Below are 22,505 nucleotides of genomic sequence, written 5' to 3'. Positions count from 1 at the left end.
TTATTTTTTTGATTAACTCAAATTCAACTGATTAGGGACCTTAATTATCTATGCACAATCCCTTTTTGCCACATAAAGTTGCCATATAAACTATCATAGGCGTGATACCCTACCATATACATTTGCTCTGCCCACACTTGAGGGGAGGTGACTACATACAGTATGTACGCCAGGGGCAGGAATCTTCGGGGGCAATTTAGAATTCTTCCTACCACAGAATATGCTATTGTTAAGAACTATGCCAACTGAATATGTATTTTTCATAAAATGTCATTATTTAATAATTTCATAGGGCTTATGAAATGGTTCCTTGGGACAAGATGCTACCACCAAAACTTGATCCAGAAGAAACAACAGTGGAAAAAGCTGCTGACCCTATCTCACAGTGTTTTACACTGAAAAGATATGAAGGATTGCCAGCAATAACTCAGGTCAGTGATCACCTCTCATAATGAAGGTTTTTAATACATCAAAGTACACAAAACTAAAAAGGAAATCAATTATATTGAAATACAGTTCTAAACATGGACTCCTAAGAGGTTTGTGAACTACAGGTTAAGAAGCCCACAGTATCTTGAAAAACTTCAGCTTTTACAGAGAAAAATGATAATTAGAGAGGAAAAATACAGTTTTAATATAAAATCTCAGCACAGGATTTGTGCACAGAAATTAAAACCAATTAAAGGACCAAAAATGTGTCTGGATTCCTATAACTATTTTTAAGGATCTCTCAACTCCTTTAAAATCTTTTTGTACCTTGTGAAAATTGGTCTTTTATTACATATTGTTTAGTGTTGAATTATACTTGTATCCAAAGTCCTTCCTGGCGAGATGATGGTCTAAGATGAGGGCTCTGGGTGGGGGAGACTTGCCTGGGGCTGTGGAGCATGGGCTAAGGGGGAGCCAAGAAAGCACAGTCTTGGGATGAAAATCCAAACCAGACCTTTCACAAGGGCTTCAGCCCAAAGGAGGTGGCTAACGAGGCAGATTCCAGCTGTGAGAAGACAAACTGACCCTGAGGGTCTGCGAGCAGAGCAGAGACCAGGAGTAGCTCTGGAGCAACCCCGGGAGTGACTAAGGGTGCTCAGGGAGTGCTTTCCATTGGGTGACTGGGGCTCTTGCCTGTGATACGAGAGGACTGAAGCTTGTATACTAGAAATTACAGTAACTTAGAACATATATACTAGAGATTACAGTAATTGGAACTTAAATACTAGAAATTACACTAACTTGGTTAAATACTTGTCATTCGTTTTGATGGTGATTTTAGATGGTTGGTGGACTATGGGACAGATTTCAAACAAGATCTTTCTTGGCACCAGTCAAACCAGTCAATTTGTAAGTTTTATCTCCTAATGTTCTCATCAGTAGACCTTTTGCCATCACATATTTATCATAAGACTCAGAGGCTCTAGTCCATGGGTGAGGGGCATGTTCTCCGGAGAGCATCCCAGAGGCCCTCAGACATCGTCCCTGTGGCTGGAAAGAGAACACAAATCCCAGTTCAGTCACTCAGTGTTGCCAGCTTTCTCTTGTTTTCTCTTAACCCTTCTTAAAATTTAGACTACCAAATATACCACAACCATTTAAAAATAAAGTGTTTTATATGTCACTTGATATGAAGAATTATAATGTTGTAAAATGCATGGACTTCAAGGGATTATGAATTATTTTCTATCAACTTTTGTATCATATAGTTATTTTGAGTTCTATTAATGCTAGAAACAATGATTTATTACTAATCTTTCCACATAGGTAATTTTGTGCATTTAGTCTAAAAAGTTTGGTGTTTCTGTCTTTGAAAATGTCACTATTTTGTCTCTTTTTTCTTCTTTTGACCCACAATACAGCCATCATCTCTGTTTTTATTTTTTAAACTTATCTTTGAATAATTCCTATATAAAAATGTAAAATAAAAATATGATATAATCTGCGTGTCTACTTCCCAACTATAAAAACAAACCGTTACTAACACCACAGACGCCCCTACGTACTTCTCTCTAAGCACATGTGCCTTCCTAAGGGATCACCATTATTCCAGCTGTGAAGTTTCACATTTTCATGCACCCTTAAAACATGTGTGGGAGAGGCTTGCTGCTCACCCACCGGGGCGGGCGGGGCTGCGAGCTGAGGCTCGGGTTTTGGTTTTGGACGGAGCTCAGGGAGAGGACTGGGGTTGGCGGCTTGAACATAGCCTGAAGGGGTTAGTGCACCACGACTAGCCGGGAGGGAGTTCGGGGAAAAGCCTGCACCGGCCGAAGAGGCAAGAGACTTTTTCTTCCCTCTTTGTTTCCTGGTGCGCGAGGAGAGGGGTTTAAGAGCGCTGCTTAAAGGAACTCCAGAGACGGGCGCGAGCCGCGGCTAAAAGCGCGAACCCCAGAGACGGGCGCGAGCCGCGGCTGAGGGCGCGAGCCCCCGAGACGGGCGCGAGCCGCGGCTGAAAGCGCAAACCCCAGAGACGGGCGCGAGCCGCGGCTAAAACCGCGGACCCCAGAGACGGGCGGGAGACGCTAAGGCTGCTGCTGCCGCCACCAAGGGGCCTGTGTGCGAGCACAGGTCACTCTCCACACCCCTCTTCCGCAGAGCCTGTGCAGCCCGCTACTGCCAGGTTCCCGGGATCCAGGGACAACTTCCCCGGGACAACGCACGGCGGGCCTCAGGCTGGTGCAACGTCACGCCGGCCTCTGCCACAACGTCACGCTGCCTCTGCCGCCGCAGGCCGGCCCCGCACGCAGTGCCCCTCCTTCCCCCATCCCCCAACCCCCGGCCTGAGTGAGCCGGAGGCCCCGAATCAGCGGCTCCTTTAACCCCGTCCTGTCTGAGCGAAAAAACAGACGCCCTCCAGCGACCTACACGCAGAGGCAGGGCCAAATCCAAAGCTGAGCTCCTGTGAGCTGTGAGAACAAAGAAGAGAAAGGGAAATCTCTCCCAGCAGCCACAGAAGCAGCGGATTAAAGCTCCACAATCAACTAGATATACCCTGCATCTGTGGAATACCTGAATAGACAAGGAATGATCCCAAATTGAAGAGGTGGAATTTAGGAGCGAGATCTATGATTTTTTTCCCTTTTCCTCTTTTTGTGAATGTGTACGTGTATGCTTCTGTGTGAGATCTTGTCTGTATACTCTTGCTTCCACCATTTGTCCTAGGGCTCTATCCGTCCATGACTTTTTTTAAAAAAATTCTTTTTCTTAATAATTAAGTTTAATTGTAATAACTTTATTATACTTTACCTTCGTTCTTTCTTTCTTTCCTTCCTTCCTTCCCTCCTTTAGACAACGAATCACCCCAAATTGAGGAGGTGGTCTCAGGGAGCAGGATTTATGATTTTTCCCCCTTTACCTCTTTTTGTGAAGGTGTATGTGTATGCTTCTGTGTAAGATTTTCTCTGTATAGCTTTGCTTCCAACATTTGTCCTAAGGTTCTATCCGTCCCTTTTTTTTTTTTTTCTAAATATTTTTTAATTCAATAACTATATTATACTTTATTTTATTTTTACTGTATCATCTTTCTTTCTGTCTTTTTTTCCTTCTTTCCCTCCTTCCTTCCTTCCTCCCTCCCTCCTTTCTTTCCTTCTTTGCTTCTTTCTTCCTTCCTTCCTTTCCTCCTTTCCTTCTTTCTTTACTCATACTTCTACTAATTCTCCCTACTTTTTCTCCCTTTTATTCTGAGCTGTGTGGATGAAAGGCTCTTGGTGCTCCAGCCAGGAGTCAGGGCTCTGCCTCTGAGGTAGGAGAGCCAACTTCAGGACACTGGTCAACAAGAGACCTCCCAGCTCCACATAATATTAAACGGCGGAAATATCCCAGAGACCTCCATCTTAACACCAGCACCCAGCTTCACTCAACGACCAGCAAGCCACAGTGCTGGACAACCTATGCCAAACAACTAGCAAAACAGGAACACAACCCCACCCATTAGCAGAGAGGCTGCCTAAAATCATAATAAGGCCACAGACACCCCAAAACACACCACCAGACGTGAACCTGCCCACTAGAGAGACAAGATCCAGCCTCATCCAGCACAACACAGGCACTAGTCCCCTCCACCAGGAAGCCTACACAACCCACTGAAACAACCTTAGCCACTGGAGACAGACATCAAAAACAACGGGAACTACGAAAGTGCAGCCTGCAAAAAGGAGACCCCAAACACAGTAAGATAAGCAAAATGAGAAGACAGAAAAACACACAGCAGATGAAGGAGCAAGATAAAAACCCACCAGACCTAACAAATGAAGAGGAAATAGGCAATCTACCTGAAAAAGAATTCAGAATAATGATAGTAAGGATGATCCGAAATCTTGGAAGTAGAATGGACAAAATGCAAGAAACAGTTAACAAGGACCTACAAGAACTAAAGATGAAACAAGCAACGATGAACAATGCAATAAATGAAATTAAAATCACTCTAGATAGGATCAATAGCAGAATAACTGAGGCAGAAGAACAGATAAGTGACCTGGAAGATAAAGTAGTGGAAATAACTACTGCAGAGCAGAATAAAGAAAAAAGAATGAAAAGAACTGAGGACAGTCTCAGAGACCTCTGGGACAACATGAAACGCACCAACATTCGAACTATAGGGGTTCCAGAAGAAGAAGAAAGAAAGAAAGGGACTGAGAAAATATTTGAAGAGATTATAGTTGAAAACTTCCCTAATATGGGAAAGGAAATAGTTAATCAAGTCCAGGAAGCACAGAGGGTCCCATACAGGATAAATACAAGGAGAAACACGCCAAGACACATATTAATCAAACTGTCAAAAATTAAATACAAAGAAAGCATATTAAAAGCAGCAAGGGAAAAACAACAAATAACACACAAGGGAATCCCCATAAGGTTAACAGCTGATCTCTCAGCAGAAACCCTACAAGCCAGAAGGGAGTGGCAGGACATACTGAAAGTGATGAAGGAGAATAGCCTGCAACCAAGACTACTCTACCCAGCAAGGATCTCATTCACATTTGATGGAGAAATTAAAACCTTTACAGACAAGCAAAAGCTGAGAGAGTTCAGCACCACCAAACCAGCTTTACAACAAATGCTAAAGGAACTTCTCTAGACACGAAACACAAGAGAAGGAAATGACCTATAGTAGCGAACCCAAAACAATATATAAAATGGAAATAGGAACATACATATCGATAATTACCTTAAATGTAAATGGACTAAATGCTCCCACCAAAAGACACAGATTGGCTGAATGGATACAAAAACAAGACCCTTATATATGCTGTCTACAAGAGACCCACTTCAGAACTAGAGACACATACAGACTGAAAGTAAGGGGATGGAAAAAGATATTCCATGCAAATGGAAACCAAAAGAAAGCTGGAGTAGCAATTCTCATATCAGACAAAATAGACTTTAAAATAAGGACTATTAAAAGGGACAAAGAAGGACACTACATAATGATCAAGGGATCGATCCAAGAAGAAGATATAACAATTGTAAATATTTATGCACCCAACATAGGAGCACCTCAATACATAAGGCAAATACTAACAACCATAAAAGGGGAGATCAACAGTAACACATTCATAGTAGGGGACTTTAACACCCCACTTTCACCCATGGACAGATCATCCAAAATGAAAATAAATAAGGAAACACAAGCTTTAAATGATACATTAAACAAGATGGACTTAATTGATATTTATAGGACACTCCATCCAAAAACAACAGAATACACATTTTTCTCAAGTGCTCATGGAACATTCTCCAGGATAGATCATATCTTGGGTCACAAATCAAGCCTTGGTAAATTTAAGAAAACTGAAATTGTTTCAAGTATCTTTTCCGACCACAACGCCATGAGACTAGATATCAATTACAGGAAAAGATCTGTAAAAAATACAAACACATGGAGGCTAAACAATACACTACTTAATAATGAAGTGATCACTGAAGAAATCAAAGAGGAAATAAAAAAATACCTAGAAACAAATGACAATGGAGACACAACGACCCAAAACCTATGGGATGCAGCAAAAGCAGTTCTAAGGGGGAAGTTTATAGCAATACAAGCCCACCTTAAGAAGCAGGAAACATCTCGAATAAACAACCTAACCTTGCACCTCAAGCAATTAGAGAAAGTAGAACAAAAAAACCCCAAAGCTAGCAGAAGGAAAGAAATCATAAAAATCAGATCAGAAATAAATGAAAAAGAAATGAAGGAAACAATAGCAAAGATCAATAAAACTAAAAGCTGATTCTTTGAGAAGATAAACAAAATAGATAAACCACTAGCCAGACTCATCAAGAAAAAAAGGGAGAAGACTCAAATCAATAGAATTAGAAATGAAAAAGGAGAAGTAACAACTGACACTGCAGAAATAAAAAAAATCATGAGAGATTACTACAAGCAACTCTATGCCAATAAAACGGACAATCTGGAAGAAATGGGCAAATTCTTAGAAATGCACAACCTGCCAAGACTGAATCAGGAAGAAATAGAAAATATGAACAGACCAATCACAAGCACTGAAATTGAAACTGTGATTAAAAACCTTCCAACAAACAAAAGCCCAGGACCAGATGGCTTCACAGGTGAATTCTATCAAACGTTTAGAGAAGAGCTAACACCTATCCTTCTCAAACTCTTCCAAAATATAGCAGAGGGAGGAACACTCCCAAATTCCTTCTACGAAGCCACCATCACCTTGATACCAAAACCAGACAAGGATGTCACAAAGAAAGAAAACTACAGGCCAATATCACTGATGAACATAGATGCAAAAATCCTCAACAAAATACTAGCAAACAGAATCCAACAGCACATTAAAAGGATCATACACCATGATCAAGTGGGGTTTATTCCAGGAATGCAAGGATTCTTCAATATACGCAAATCTATCAATGTGATAAACCATATTAACAAATTGAAGGGCAAAAACCATATGATCATCTCAATAGATGCAGAGAAAGCTTTCGACAAAATTCAACACCCATTTATGATAAAAACCCTGCAGAAAGTAGGCATAGAGGGAACTTTCCTCAACATAATAAAAGCCATATATGACAAGCCCACAGCAAACATCATCCTCAATGGTGAAAAACTGAAAGCATTTCCACTAAGATCAGGAACAAGACAAGGTTGCCCACTCTCACCACTCTTATTCAACATAGTTTTGGAAGTTTTAGCCACAGCAATCAGAGAAGAAAAGGAAATAAAAGGAATCCAAATCGGAAAAGAAGAAGTAAAGCTGTCACTGTTTGCAGATGACATGATACTATACATAGAGAATCCTAAAGATGCTACCAGAAAACTACTAGAGCTAATCAATGAATTTGGTAAAGTAGCAGGATACAAAATTAATGCACAGAAATCTCTGGCATTCCTATATACTAATGATGAAAAATCTGAAAGTGAAATCAAGAAAACACTCCCATTTACCATTGCAACAAAAAGAATAAAATATCTAGGAATAAACCTACCTAAGGATACGAAAGACCTGTATGCAGAAAATTATAAGACACTGATGAAAGAAATTAAAGATGATACAAATAGATGGAGAGATATACCATGTTCTTGGATGGGAAGAATCAACATTGTGAAAATGACTCTACTACCCAAAGCAATCTACAGATTCAATGCAATCCCTATCAAACTACCACTGGCATTTTTCACAGAACTAGAACAAAAAATTTCGCAATTTGTATGGAAACACAAAAGACCCCGAATAGCCAAAGCAATCTTGAGAACGAAAAAAGGAGCTGGAGGAATAAGGCTCCCTGACTTCAGACTATATTACAAAGCAACAGTAATCAAGACAGTATGGTACTGGCACAAAAACAGAAAGATAGATCAGTGGAACAGGATAGAAAGCCCAGAGATAAACCCACGCACATATGGACACCTTATCTTTGATAAAGGAGGCAGGAATGTACAGTGGAGAAAGGACAGCCTCTTCAATAAATGGTGCTGGGAAAACTGGACAGGTACATGTAAAAGTATGAGATTAGATCACTCCCTAACACCATACACAAAAATAAGCTCAAAATGGATTAAAGACCTAAATGTAAGGCCAGAAACTATCAAACTCTTAGAAGAAAACATAGGAAGAACACTCTATGACATAAATCACAGCAAGATCCTTTCTGACCCACCTCCTAGAGTAATGGAAATAAAAACAAAAATAAACAAATGGGACCTAATGAAACTTCAAAGCTTTTGCACAGCAAAGGAAACCATAACCAAGACCAAAAGACAACCCTCAGAATGGGAGAAAACATTTGCAAATGAAGCAACTGACAAAGGATTAATCTCCAAAATTTACAAGCAGCTCATGCAGCTCAGTAACAAAAAAACAAACAACCCCATCCAAAAATGGGCAGAAGACCTAAATAGAAATTTCTCCAAAGAAGATATACAGAATGCCAACAAACACATGAAAGAATGCTCAACATCATTAATCATTAGAGAAATGCAAATCAAAACTACAATGAGATATCATCTCACACCAGTCAGAATGGCCATCATCAAAAAATCTAGAAACAATAAATGCTGGAGAGGGTGTGGAGAAAAGGGGACACTCTTGCACTGCTGGTGGGAATGTGAATTGGTTCAGCCACTGTGGAGAACAGTATGGAGGTTCCTTAAAAAACTACAAATAGAATTACCATATGACCCAGCAATCCCACTACTTGGCATATACCCTGAGAAAACCAAAATTCAAAAAGAATCATGTACCAAAATGTTCATTGCAGCTCTATTTACAATAGCCAGGACATGGAAACAACCTAAGCGCCCATCATCAGATGAATGGATAAAGAAGATGTGGCACATATACACAATGGAATATTACTCAGCCTTAAAAAGAAATGAAATTGAGCTATTTGTAATGAGATGGATAGACCTAGAGTCTGTCATACAGAGTGAAGTAAGTCAGAAAGAAAAAGACAAATACCGTATGCTAACACATATATATGGAATTTAAGGGGAAAAAATGTCATGAAGAACCTAGGGGTAAGATAGGAATAAAGACGCAGACCTACTGGAGAACGGACTTAAGGATATGGGGAGGGGGAAGGGTGAGTTTTGACAGGGCGAGAGAGAGTCATGGACATATACACACTAACAAACATAGTAAGGTAGATAGCTGGGGGGAAGCAGCTGCAAGGCACAGGGATATTAGCTCGGTGCTTTGTGACAGCCTGGAAGGGTGGGATGGGGAGAGTGGGAGGGAGGGAGACGCAAGAGGGAAGACACATGGGAGCACATGTATATGTATAGCTGATTCACTTTGTTATAAAGCAGAAACTAACACACCATTGTAAAGCAATTATACCCCAATAAAGATGTTTAAAAAAAAAAAAAATGTGTTATTCTTAACCAAGATGTGGAATTGTGCTCCATGTTTACAAGTGGTAAGTAAGTGTTCCATGTTTATAAGTGGTAAGTAAGTGTTCCATGTTTATAAGTGGTAAGTAAGTGTTCCATGTTTACAAGTGGTAAGTAAGTGTTCCATGTTTATAAGTGGTAAGTAAGTGTTCCATGTTTACAAGTGGTAAGTAAGTGTTCCATGTTTACAAGTGGTAAGTAAGTGTTCCATGTTTACAAGTGGTAAGTAAGTGTTCCATGTTTACAAGTGGTAAGTAAGTGTTCCATGTTTATAAGTGGTAAGTAAGTGTTCCATGTTTACAAGTGGTAAGTAAGTGTTCCATGTTTACAAGTGGTAAGTAAGTGTTCCATGTTTATAAGTGGTAAGTAAGTGTTTCATGTTTACAAGTGGTATCAAACGTATATTCATACAACTTAACATTTTTGTTCAGTTCTGTGTTTGTGAGACTCATGCTGGCATCTCTATGTGTTCATTTTCTCTGACACATAGTCTTCCATTGAATCGTTATACCACAATTTATTCATCCATTCTCATAACTTAATTTTTTGTCTTATTTCTGTTGGAGTTGGAAACAGTATCACCATACCTTTATAAAGTATAAAGCTATTTCTGGGTTTTATATAGACATCCTTACATGTACAGTTGCTACATCAAGAGGTGTAAACTTCTTTATGTTCTAAATACTGCTACGTTATTCTCCAAATGAGTTTTACCCATTATGGACCAGCCATCAGCAATGCTTGAATTCCCACTACTGCACTTTGTGGCCAGCATTTGGAATTTTCAAATTAGAAAAATTCTAATTTTAGAAGCAGGAAATTGTACTTCATTATCATTTTAACATTTACCTGGTTACTAAGAACCATTTTTTTGGTAAGTTGTAACTTACTGCATGTTCACATGTATAACTTACTTGTTCATATATTTTGTCTTTTACTGATTGATTATACAACTTTTTAAGTCTATTATTCTAGATTAAAATCCTTTATTGGTAATATGCATATCTCCTTCTAGGCTGTGACTTTTCTATTTTATAGTGCCCTTTGCTGAGCTGAAGTTCAAAATTTTAATATAACTGAATTCATCAATATTTACCTCCATACCTTGTTATATTTGTGGAATTTTTAATAGATCTTTCTCTATCCAGAAGTAAAAAAGATATTATCCTTCATCTACTTTTTTTCCTAAACATAATTAAAATTTTGCTTTTCATATTTATCTTTTTAAAACATTTGAAGTCAATTCTCACTTATGATCCGAGCCAGGGACCCATTTCTCAGCATGGCTCGGCAGTTGTTCTGTCCCAGTTTAGTGAGTGGACTGCTGAGCAGACTAATGAGTGATTTGTAGCCTGCAACCCATTAGTGGAGAGTCACAACCAGCATTTTGTGAAAATTAAATAGAATAGAAAACATAAGAATGAATCACATGGAACTTTAAACAGATATGTGTATTTTGCAACAAATACTGTGGCTGGTTATGAAGAATAGTGTGAGACAGACAGATAATGCATAAGAAGAATGCATGCGTCCACAGTGAGATAATCCCATCTTTTGTTCCCTGGAGTTTCATATGATGTTCTGGTTTGATGATGGTCAATTTGTTCATCACCTCAATGGGAGGGTTTTTAATCTTGTACATTTAATTTTATATTTACCTAATCCATCATTAATTGCAAAGCAAAGTATGGGAGATTTTAGGCCTTAGTCAGCAAAATTAATAAGTTATTAATAAATTTAAGTTATGGAAAAATAATATCAAAGGTGACATTTTCCAAATCTTTAACAATTGTATGTAGCACTTCAATAAAACCAGCATAAATTGCCCTTTAAAGAAGGATTTTTTTGGAGGACCTTCAAGATGGCAGAGGAGTAAGACTTCCTCCCCACAAATACATCAGAAATATATCTACATGTGGGACAACTCCTACAGAACACCTACTGAATGCTGGCAGAAGACCTCAGACTTCCCAAAAGGCAAGAAACTCCCCACATACCTTTTTTCTTTTGCCCTACCATGTACCTGGATAGGACAAAAGAAAAAAGAAAAAACAGAGACAAAAGAATAGGGATGGGACCCGCACCACTGGGAAGGAGCTGTGAAGGAGGAAAAGCTTCCACACACTAGGAAGCCCCTTCACTGGTGGAGAGAGAGGGTGGGCAGCAGGGGGAAGCTTTGGAGCCATGGAGGAGAGTGCAGCAACAGGGGTGCGGAGGGCAAAGTGGAGAGACTCCCGCACAGAGGATCGGTGCTGACCAGCACTCACCAGCCTGAGAGGCTTGTCTGCTCACCCGCTGGGGCAGGTGGGGGCTGGGAGCTGAGGCTCGAGCTTCAGAAGTCGGACCCCGGGGAGAGGACTGGGTTTGGCTGCGTGAACACAGCCTGAAGGGGGATAGTGCACCACAGCTAGCCAGGAGGAAGTCTGGGGAAAAGTCTGGAACTGCCTAAGAGTCAAGAGACAATTTTTTCAGGGTGCATGAGGAGAGGGGATTCAGAACACCACCTAAATGAGCTCCAGAGACAGGCACGAACCACGGCTATCAGTGCAGACACCAGAGACAGGCATGAAACGCTAAGACCGGTGCTACAGCCACCAAGAAGCCTGAGTGCAAGCACAGGTCACTATCCACATCTCCCCTCCCGGGAGCCTGTGCAGCCCACCACTGCCAGGGTCCCATAATCCAGGGACAATTTCCCCCGAAGAACACACGGCATGCCTCAGGCTGTTGCAATGTCACGCTGGCCTCTGCCACCGCAGGCTCGCCCTGCATTATGTACCCATCCCTCCGCCTGGCCTGAGTGAGCCAGATCCCCCTAATCAGCCACTCCTTTAACCCCCTCCTGTCTGGGCAAAGAAAAGATGCCAGAGGGCAACCTACATGCAGAGGAGGGGCCAAATCCAAAGCTGAACCCCAAGAGCTGTGCGAACAAAGAAGGAAAGGGAAATCTCTCCCAGCAGCCTCAGGGGCAGCTGATTAAATCTCCACAATCGACTTGAGGTATGCTGCATCTGTGGAATACCTGAATAGACAATGAATCATCCCAAAATTGAGGTGGTAGACTTTGGGAGCGACTGTACACTTGGGGTTTGCTGTGTGCGACTCTTTTCTTTCTGGCTTTTATGTTTATCTCAGTATAGTTCTTAGCGCTTGTTATCATTGGTGGATTTGTTTATTGGTTTGGTTGCTCTCTTTGTTTTTTTAATTACTTTTCAAATTTTTTATTATTTTTTTAATAATTTTTTTATATTTTATTTTAATTATTTTATTATTTTTTCTTTCTCTCTTTTTTTTTCTCCCTTTTCTTCTGAGCTGTGTGGCTGACAGGGTCTTGGTGATCTGGCTGGCTATCAGGCCTGAGCCTCTGAGGTGGGAGAGCCGAGTTCAGGACATTGGACCACCAGAGACCTCCCAGCCCCATGTAATATCAATCAGTGAGAGTTCTCACAGAGATCTCCATCTCAATGCTAAGAACAGCTCCACTCAATCACCAGCAAGCTCCAGTGCTGGACACCCCATGCCAAACAAGTAGCAAGATAGGAACACAACCCCATCCATTAGCATAGAGGGTGCCTAAAATCATAATAAATTCACAGACACCCCAAAACACACTACTGAACACAGTTCTTCCCACCAGAAAGACAAGATCCAGCCTCATCCATCAGAACACAGGAACCAGTCCCCTCCACCAGGAAGCCTACACAGCCCACTGAACCAACCTCACCCACTGGGGGTGGACACCAAAAACAATGGGAACTATGAACCTGAAGCCTGCAAAAAGGAGACCCCAACCACAGTAAGTTAAGCAAAATGAGAAGACAGAGAAATACACAGCAGATAAAGGAGCAAAGTAAAAACCCACAAGACCAAACAAATGAAGAGGAAATAGGCAGTCTACCTGAAAAAGAATTCAGAGTGATGATGGTAAAGATATTCCAAAATCCTGGAAATAGAATGGAGAAAATACAAGAAACGTTTAACAAGGACCTAGAAGAACCAAACAGCAAACAAATAATTATGAAAAACACAATAAATGAAATTAAAAATTCTCTAGAAGGAATCAATAGCAGAATAACTGAGGCAGAAGAACCGATAAGTGACCTGGAAGATAAAATGGTGGAAATAACTACCTCAGAGCAGAATAAAGAAAAAAGAATGAAAATCATTGAAGACAGTCTCAGAGACCTCTGGGACAACATTAAACACACCAACATTCCAATTATAGGGTCCCAGAAGAACAATAGAAAAAGAAAGACACTGAGAAAATAGTTGAAGGAATTGTAGTTGAAAGCTTCCCTAATATGGGAAAGGAAATAGTCTGTCAAGTCCAGTAAGCACAGAGAGTCCCATACAGGATAAATCCAAAGAGAAACATGACAAAACACACATTAATCAAACTATCAAAAATTAAATACACAGAAAAAATATTAAAAGCAGCAAGGGAAAAACAGCAAATAACATACAAGGGAATCACCATAAGGTTAACAGCTGATCTTTCAGCAGAAACTCTGCAAGCCAGAAGGGAGTGGCAGGACATACTTAAAGTGATGAGAGGGGAAAACCTACAACCAAGATTACTCTACCCAGCAAGGATCTCATTCAGATTTGACAGAGAAATTACAACCTTTAAAGACAATTCTCTTTACAGTAAAGAGAATTCAGCACCACCAAACCAGATTTACAACAAATTCTAAGGGAACTTCTCTAGGCAGGAAACACAAGAGAAGGAAAAGACCTACAAAAACAAACCCAAAACAATCAAAAAAATGGTAAAAGGAACATACATATCGATAATTATCTTAAATGTAAATGGATTAAATGCTCCAAATAAAAGACACAGATTGGCAGAATGGATACAAAAACAAGACCCATATATATGCTGTCTACAAGAGACCCACTTCAGACCTAGGGACACATACAGACCGAAAGTGAGGGGTTGAAAAAAGATATTCCATGCACGTGGAAATCAAAAGAAATCTGGAGTAGCAATACTTATATCAGACAAAATAGACTTTAAAATAAAGACTATTACAAGAGACAAAGAAGGACACTACATAATGATCAAGCGATCAATCCAAGAAGAAGATATAACAATTGTAAATATGCACCCAACATAGGAGAACCTCAATACATAAGCCAAATGCTAACAGCTGTAAAAGGGGAAATCAATAGTAACACAATAATAGTAGGGGACTTTAACACCCTACTTTCACCAGTGGACAGATCGTCCAAAATGAAAATAAATAAGGAAACACAAGCTTTAAATGACACATTAAACAAGATGGACTTAATTGATATTTATAGGACATTCCATTCAAAATCAACAGAATACACTTTCTTCTCAAATGCTCATGGAACATTCTGAAGGATAGATCATATCTTATGTCACAAATCAAGCCTTGGTAAATTTAAGAAAATGAAAATTTATCAAGTACCTTTTCTTACCACAACACTATGAGACTAGATATCAATTACAGGAAAAAAACTGTAAAAAGTACAAACACATGGGGAGCTAAACAATACAGTACTAAATAAACAAGAGATCACTGAGGAAATCAAAGAGGAAATAAAAGAATACCTAGAAGCAACTGGCAATCAGAACACAGCAACCCAAAACCTATGGGATGCAGCAAAAGCAGCACTAAGAGGGAAGTTTATAGCAATACAATCCTCCCTCAAGAAACAAGAAACATCTCAAATAAACAACCTAACCTTACACCTAAAGTAATCAGAGAAAGAAAGAAAAAAAAAAAACCCCAAAGTTAGCAGTAAGAAAGAAATCATAAAGATCAGATCAGAAAGATATGAAAAACAAATGAAGGAAACAATAGTAAAGATCAATAAAACTAAAAGTGGTTCTTTGAGAAGATAAACAAAATTGATAAACCATTAGCCAGACTTATCAAGAAAAAAGGGAGAAGACTCAAATCAATAGAATTAGAAATGAAAAAGGAGAAGTAACAACTGACACTGCAGAAGTACAGGGAACATGAGAGATTACTACAAGCAACTCTAAACCAATAAAATGGACAACCTGGAAGAAATGGACAAATTCTTAGAAAAACACAACATTCCAAGACTGAACCAGGAAGAAATACAAAATATGAACCAACCAATCACAAGCACTGTAATTGAGGCTATGATTTAAAATCTTCCAACAAACAAAAGCCCAAGACCAGATGGCTTCACAGGAGAATTCTATCAAACATTTAGAGAAGAGCTAACACCTATCCTTCTCAAACTCCTCCCAAAAATAGCAGAGGGAGGAACACTCCCCAGCTCATTCTACGAGGCCACCATCACCCTGATACCAAAACTAGAAAAAGAGGTCACAAAAAAAGAAAACTACAGGCCAGTAATACTGATGAACATAAATGCAAAAGTCCTCAACAAAATACTAGCAAACAGAATCCAACAGCACATTAAAAGGATCATACACCATGATCAAGTGGAGTTTATCCCAGGAATGCAAGGATTCTTCAATATATACCCAAATCAGTCAACGTGATACACCATATTAACAAATTGAAGGAGAAAAACCATATGATCATCTCAACAGATGCAGAAAAAGCTTTTGACAAAATTCAACACCCGGGTTTCCCTGGTGGTGCAGTGGTTGAGAGTCTGCCTGCCAATGCAGGGGACATGGGTTCGTACCCCGGTCCAGGAATATCCCACATGCCGCGGAGCAGCTAGGCCTGTGAGCCATGGCCACTGAGCCTGCACGTCTGGAGCCTGTGCTCCGCAACAGGAGTGGCCACAGCAGTGAGAGGCCCACATACCACAAAAAAAAAAAAAAAATTCAACACCCATTAATAATAAAACTCTCCAGAAAGTAGGCATAGAGGGAACTTACCTCAACATAATAAAGGCCATATATGACAAACCCACAGCCAACATTGCTCTCAATGGTGAACAATTGAAACCATTTCCACTAAGATCAGGAAAAAGACAAGGCTGTCCATTCTCACCTCTGTTATTCAACTTAAATTTGGAAGTTTTAGCCACAGCAATCAGAGGAGAAAAAGAAATAAAAGGAATCCAAGTTGGAAAAGGAGAAGAAAACTGTCACTGTTTGCAGATAACATGTTACTATACATACAGAATCCTAAAGATGGTACCAGACAACTACTAGAGTTAATCAATGAATTTGGTAAAGTTGTAGGATACAAAATTAATGCACAGAAATCTCTTGCATTCCTATACACTAATGATGAAAAATCTGAAAGAGAAATTAGGAAACACTCCTATTTACCATTGCAACAAAAAGAATAAAATACCTAGGAATAAACCTGCCTAAGGAGAAAAAAGACCTCTATGCAGAAACTATAAGACACTAAAGAAAGAAATTAAAGATGATACAAACAGATGGAAAGCTATAGCACGTTCTTGGATTGGAAGACTCAACATTGTGAAAATGACTTTACTACCCAAAACAATCTATAGATTCAATGCAATCCCTATCAAACTACCAATGCCATTTTTCACAGAACTAGAACAAAAAAGTTCACAATTTGTATGGAAAGACAAAAGACTCTGAATAGCCAAAACGATCTTGAGAAAGAAAACCGAGCTGGAGGAATCAGGCTCCCTGACTTCAGACTATACTACAAAGGTACAGTAATCAAGACAGTATGATACTGGCACAAAAACAGAAATATAGATCAATGAAACAGGATAGAAAGCTCAGAGATAAACCCATGCACACATGATCACCTTATCTTTGATAGAGGAGGCAAGAATATACAATGGAGAAAAGACAGCCTCTTCCATAAGTGGTGCTGGCAATACTGGACAGCTGCATGTAAAAGAATGAAAGCAGAACACTCCCTAACACCATAAACAAACATGAACTCAAAATGGATTAACAACCTTAATGTAAGGCCAGACACTATAAAACTCTTAGAAGAAAACATAGGCAGAACACTGTATGACATAAATCACAGCAAGATCCTTTTTGACTCACCTCCTAGAGTATGGGAAATTTAAACAAACAAATGGGACCTAATGAAACTTAAAAGCTTTTGCACAGCAAAAGAAACCATAAACAAGACGAAATGACAACCCTCAGAATGGGAGAAAATATTTGCAAATGAAGCAACTGACAAAGGATTAATCTCCAAATTATACAGGCAGCTCATGCAGCTCAATAACAAAAAAACAAAGAACCCAATCTAAAAATGGGCAGAAGACCTCAATAGACATTTCTACAAAGAAGACATACAGATTGCCAACAAACACATGAAAGAATGCTCAACATCACTAATCATTAGAGAAATGCAAATCAAAACTACAATGAGGTATCACCTCACACCGGTCAGAATGGCCATCATCAAAAAATCTGCATACAATAAATGCTGGAGAGGGTGTGGAGTAAAGGGAACCCTCTTGCACTGTTCGTGGGAATGTAAATTGACACAGTCACTCTGGAGAACAGTATGGAGTTTCCTTAAAAAACTAAAAGTACAACTACCATACTACCCAGCAATCCCACTACTGGGCATGTACCCTGAGAAAACCATAATTCAAAAAGAGACCTGTACCACAATGTTCATTGCAGCACTATTTACAATAGCCAGGACATGGAAGCAACCTAAGTGTCCATCGACAGATGAATGGACAAAGAAGATGTGGCACATATATACAACGTAATATTACTCAGCCATAAAAGGAAACGAAATTGAGTTATTAGTTGTGAGGTGGATGTACCTAGAATCTCTCATACAGAGTGAAGTAAGTCAGAAACAGAAAAACAAATACCATATGCTAACACATATATATGGAATCTTAAAAAAAAAAATGTTCTAAGGAACCTAGGGGCAGCAGATGTAGAGAATGGACTTGAGGACACAAGGAGGGGGAAGGGTATGCTGGGACGAAGTGAGACAGTAGCACTGACATATATACACTACCAAATGTAAAATAGATAGCTAGTGGGAAGCAGCTGGGAGCACAGGGAGATCAGCTCAGTGCTTTGTGACCACCTAGAGGGGTGGGAGGGAGGGAGATACCAGAGGGAGGGGATATGGGGATATATGTATAGGTATAGCTGATTCACTTTGTCATACAGCAGAAACTAATACAACATTGTAAAGCAATTATACTCCAATAAAGATGTTAAAAATAGAAGGATTTTTTTTAATATTTAGAATAAAAAAGTGTAGTGAAGTGGAAATACGCAAAATCATAATCAAGTTTAAATGCTGAATCTGGAATTGCAAATAATGACAGTATTGAGAAAAATATTGAGTCATGTCAGCAAACTGATTTTATTGAGCCATATTCTAAAAACAGTATTTAAAGTTTTGATAAAGATTATTTAAAAGTTGGTTTAACCAAAGATATAAAACACCCTAATAAAAATAATAGATTCCAATGTATAAATTGAATGGTAATAACTTTAATCAAATATTAAAACATCCAAAATATAAGTTCCTCATGGGCCCAGGTTCAATCTCTGGTTGAGGAACTAAGATTCCACAAGCCACGTGTCACAGCCAAAAAAAGAAAAACAATTTTATTAGCATCTTTCTATTTACATGTCATGTGGTAAAATAGCAAATAGCTCACCCAGTTTCTATGCATCCATTGCATTTATTGTTTTAATGATGAATCATCTACTGAACTAAAAGCTGTAAGTCCTAGTCAGTTCTGCCATATCTCAGAACTCCTGAGGGATCCACTTACCTTGGAGCCTTCCTCTAGTAAATGCTGCTCCCATTAGCAAGAAAAACCTATATGTGAATGCTCATAACAGCTCTAATCATAATCTTCAAAACCTAGAAACAACCAAGATTGCTTTCAACAGGTGGATGGAAAAACATGTATTGGATAAAGATACTAGAGTAGAGCTACACAATGGAATACTGTTCAGCAATGAAAAAGATCAAACGCAACACACAACAATATGGATGAATCTAAAAAGCATTTTGCTCAATGAAAGCAGCGAGATCCAAAAGATCTCATACTGCATGATTCCTTTTTTTTTTTTTTTTTTTGGCGGTACGCAGGCCTCTCACTGTTGTGGCCTCTCCCGTCGCGGAGCACAGGTTCCGGACGCGCAGGCTCAGCAGCCATGGCTCACGGGCCCAGCCGCTCCGCGGCATGTGGGATCCTCCCAGACCGGAGCACGAATCCGCGTCCCCTGCATCGGCAGGAGGACTCCCAACCACTGCGCCACCAGGGGAGCCCTGCATGATTCCTTTTATATGACATTCTAGAAAAGGAAAAACTACAAGGGTGGGAGTAGATCAGTGGCTACCAGGATTTGGGGGAGGGGGACAGCGTTGAAGACAAAGAGCCTGTAAACAAGCATTAGGATGATGGAACAGTTCTATATGGTTCTGTGGTGCTGGCCACGTATTTCTCAAACCCATAGAACTGTATGTACACCATGGAGAACAAACTGTACTGAAGGCAAAGTAAAAAATAGAGAAAGAGAGAGAAATGTATACCAGGATGGTGGGAAAATCCAGGATGGAATTCAGAAGGTAACAAGTGAATCTGTATTACAAACAAATGACATAACTACATTTAAGTGGATGGGGGGAAACAGGAGTGATCCTAAATTTGGACCTTCATAAACTTGGAAGCAGTATTTTGACACAGAACTGTAAGGCTAATGACAAAAAGAACTGTATGGAAGTACCATCTGTACTCTACTTGGTAAATGTGTTTCTCACCAAGAAACAGGTTGGCAATTCTAAACTTCTTACATGTATACTCCACGTAAGAACATGCAGTGTGACTTGTGCCTTTTTGTCACATTTTGTTACATGTGACAAAAAGTAAATCTTTGGCAGATGGCGAGAGGCAGGTCTCACGCTGTCAGAGAAGGCTGAGGGTGAGCCCTGTGGTGCTGATTGGACTTGGGGGCCTCCACGAACTCACGTTTACGTTGTGCTTCACAGATTCTGTGCTTTTTACAAATGGAAGGTTTGTGGCAACCCTGCCTCGAGCAAGTTTATCGGGGCCGTTTTCCCAACAGCGTTTGCTCACTTTGCATCTCTGTGTCACAGTTTCGTCATTCTCACAATATTTCAAACTTTTTCATTATTATTATATTTGTAATGGTGGTCTGTGATCAGTGATCTTTAATGTTACTAGTGCCACAAGATTTCAGCTTGCTGAAGACTTAGATTATGGTTAGCATTTTTTAGCAGTAAAGTATTTTTAAATTAAGGTATGGACATTTTTAGACATAATGCCATTGTACACTTAATAGACTACAGTTTAGTATAAACGTAATTTTTATATGCACTGGGAAATCAAAAAATTTGTGTTACTCGCTTTACTGTGGTATTCACTTTTATTGCCGTGATCTGGAACCGAACCCATAATATCGCTGAGGTATCCCTTTATATATATATATATATATATATATATATATATATATGCAGAAAGTAAATACAGAAATATATGTAGATATATGGATACACACAAGTTCAAATACACCGAGATATTCCTAGCTCTGTCCGCTGGGAGGGCTTAGAAGCAGGCACACACAAGCAGCCAGAAGCATGTCTAGCTCCAAAATGTTGGTTTAAAATGCCACTCTCCAATAAAAGACATTGTGAGATCCTTGGGAAAATGGCTGATTCTAGGGTTGGAGCAGGGAAAGTACACAATAAACCCAAGCTCCTCTAAGCGCCCTAAGTTATTGCAATCTTGTGTACGTCACTGAACTCCTTTGGGCCACAGTCGCTTCCTCTCCACCATGGAGACTTACACTAAATGGTCAGTAAGAGCCAGTCAAATGTGGACCTTCTGTGTGTCTAAGAAAACGAGAGGTCAGCTTTGCCAAATATGACATGTCTAACCATTGAGGACAAAAACAGCAAAGAAAAACCCAGGAGAAGAGGCTTTGGAGCTAAATCGTAAGAGTCAACAAGGACTTACGTGTCCTTGGCTGTTTGGAGTCAATTTGTTCTGTGCTTGATTTTCATCACTTTAAAAACTACATCTTTAAATCTTTTCTGCTTAAAATTGCCAACTTTTGGAAGCCCATTCCTATGGGATATCTCTGAAGACTTTTTTTAATAGAAACACTGTAATCGTGTGATGTTTATTAATGTCGATAACTCAGCTGCCCATGCTTTCTCTTTTTCTAAGCGTGAGTCCAAGTTCCAGAAGCAAATACATTCCTCTCTATACGTAAGTAATGTTTCTTAATGTTTTAAAAATTACTAGATTTACATCTAAATTGTAGTTGCTTTCAGCTCACTCGTGTTTGTAATTCACTTTTTGAAACAGCTTACGCTTTCTAACAGATTTCTAATGTTTTCCTAGCATGCTGCCTGTCAGGCATTTCATCAAAAATGCGTTAAAGATTTTAATAAGAGAAAGAAAGGGGGAGCAGTATCTTTGGTGTTCCCAAATTGGTTATTTTATGAAATAAAATACCTTGGTTGCTACTAATACTGGGTGTTGTCAACAAGAAAGACTTTTACACTTGATGTGGAAGCTACAATGTGCTCGCCAAAGCTAAGGGCAGGAAATGCGATCTCTTGCTTTTCTATTTAAATTTGGCTCTCCGTGGGTGGCACAGATGTGTGTCACCGCCCTTTGGGGTCTTCTCTGCTTTATATTGGAGAAAAAACTTGTGCTTTAGTCAGCTTGGGCTGCTGTCACAACATAGCACAGACTGGGTGGCTTGTAAACAACAGACGTTTATTTCCCACAGTTCTGGAGGCTGGAAGGTAGGGACGGCCAAGGGGTCACAGACTTGTGTCCACGTATGGTTCAGGGGCAAGGAGCTCGTGGTGTCCCTTTTATAAGAACACGAATGACCCAAGTATCTCCCACCTCCTGATACCATCACCTTTGGATGTTAGGAATTCAACGTATGAATTTTGGGGGGACATAAACATTCCAATCACATGACCTTGAAACAAAGTAAATCCAAGAAAACAGAGGAATCTGGGCCTTTCATCTCTACCCTCCCCCCTCATTACTCCAGCCTCTCCTACCCCACAGTAGAATTGACTCACCTTCCTACCAGTGGCCCCAGAAGTGCCTGCAGGACACCCTCTCACTGCCGTGGACTAATTGGACCTCCTGGCAGGCCCCGAAGGCACATAGCCAGTTGTCCACAATCCCAGGCACCTGCCCCATTTCTGTCCCCACAGGAGGCCCCTCAGCTATGAAGACACCCATCTCT

At 39.8% G+C, this 22,505-nt stretch overlaps 1 protein-coding gene across 1 annotated transcript in view; it reads left to right on the top strand.

Annotated features, from left to right (window-relative positions):
* Window positions 1–22,505, top strand: part of SPATA48 (spermatogenesis associated 48) — a 67,859-nt gene that overhangs the window by 29,128 nt on the left and 16,226 nt on the right. The window contains exons 5-7 of the mRNA XM_032642590.1: window positions 293–431; window positions 1,271–1,338; window positions 21,458–21,499. Coding sequence (XP_032498481.1) covers window positions 293–431; window positions 1,271–1,338; window positions 21,458–21,499 — 249 coding nt within the window. The remainder of the gene's footprint in view (window positions 1–292; window positions 432–1,270; window positions 1,339–21,457; window positions 21,500–22,505) is intronic.

Source organism: Phocoena sinus, chromosome 9 (assembly GCF_008692025.1).
Source record: "Phocoena sinus isolate mPhoSin1 chromosome 9, mPhoSin1.pri, whole genome shotgun sequence".
In the NCBI taxonomy this organism is placed as follows: Eukaryota; Metazoa; Chordata; class Mammalia; order Artiodactyla; family Phocoenidae; genus Phocoena; species Phocoena sinus.
Note: the sequence above shows the minus strand (reverse complement) of the source record. Positions and strands in the feature narration are given on the sequence as shown.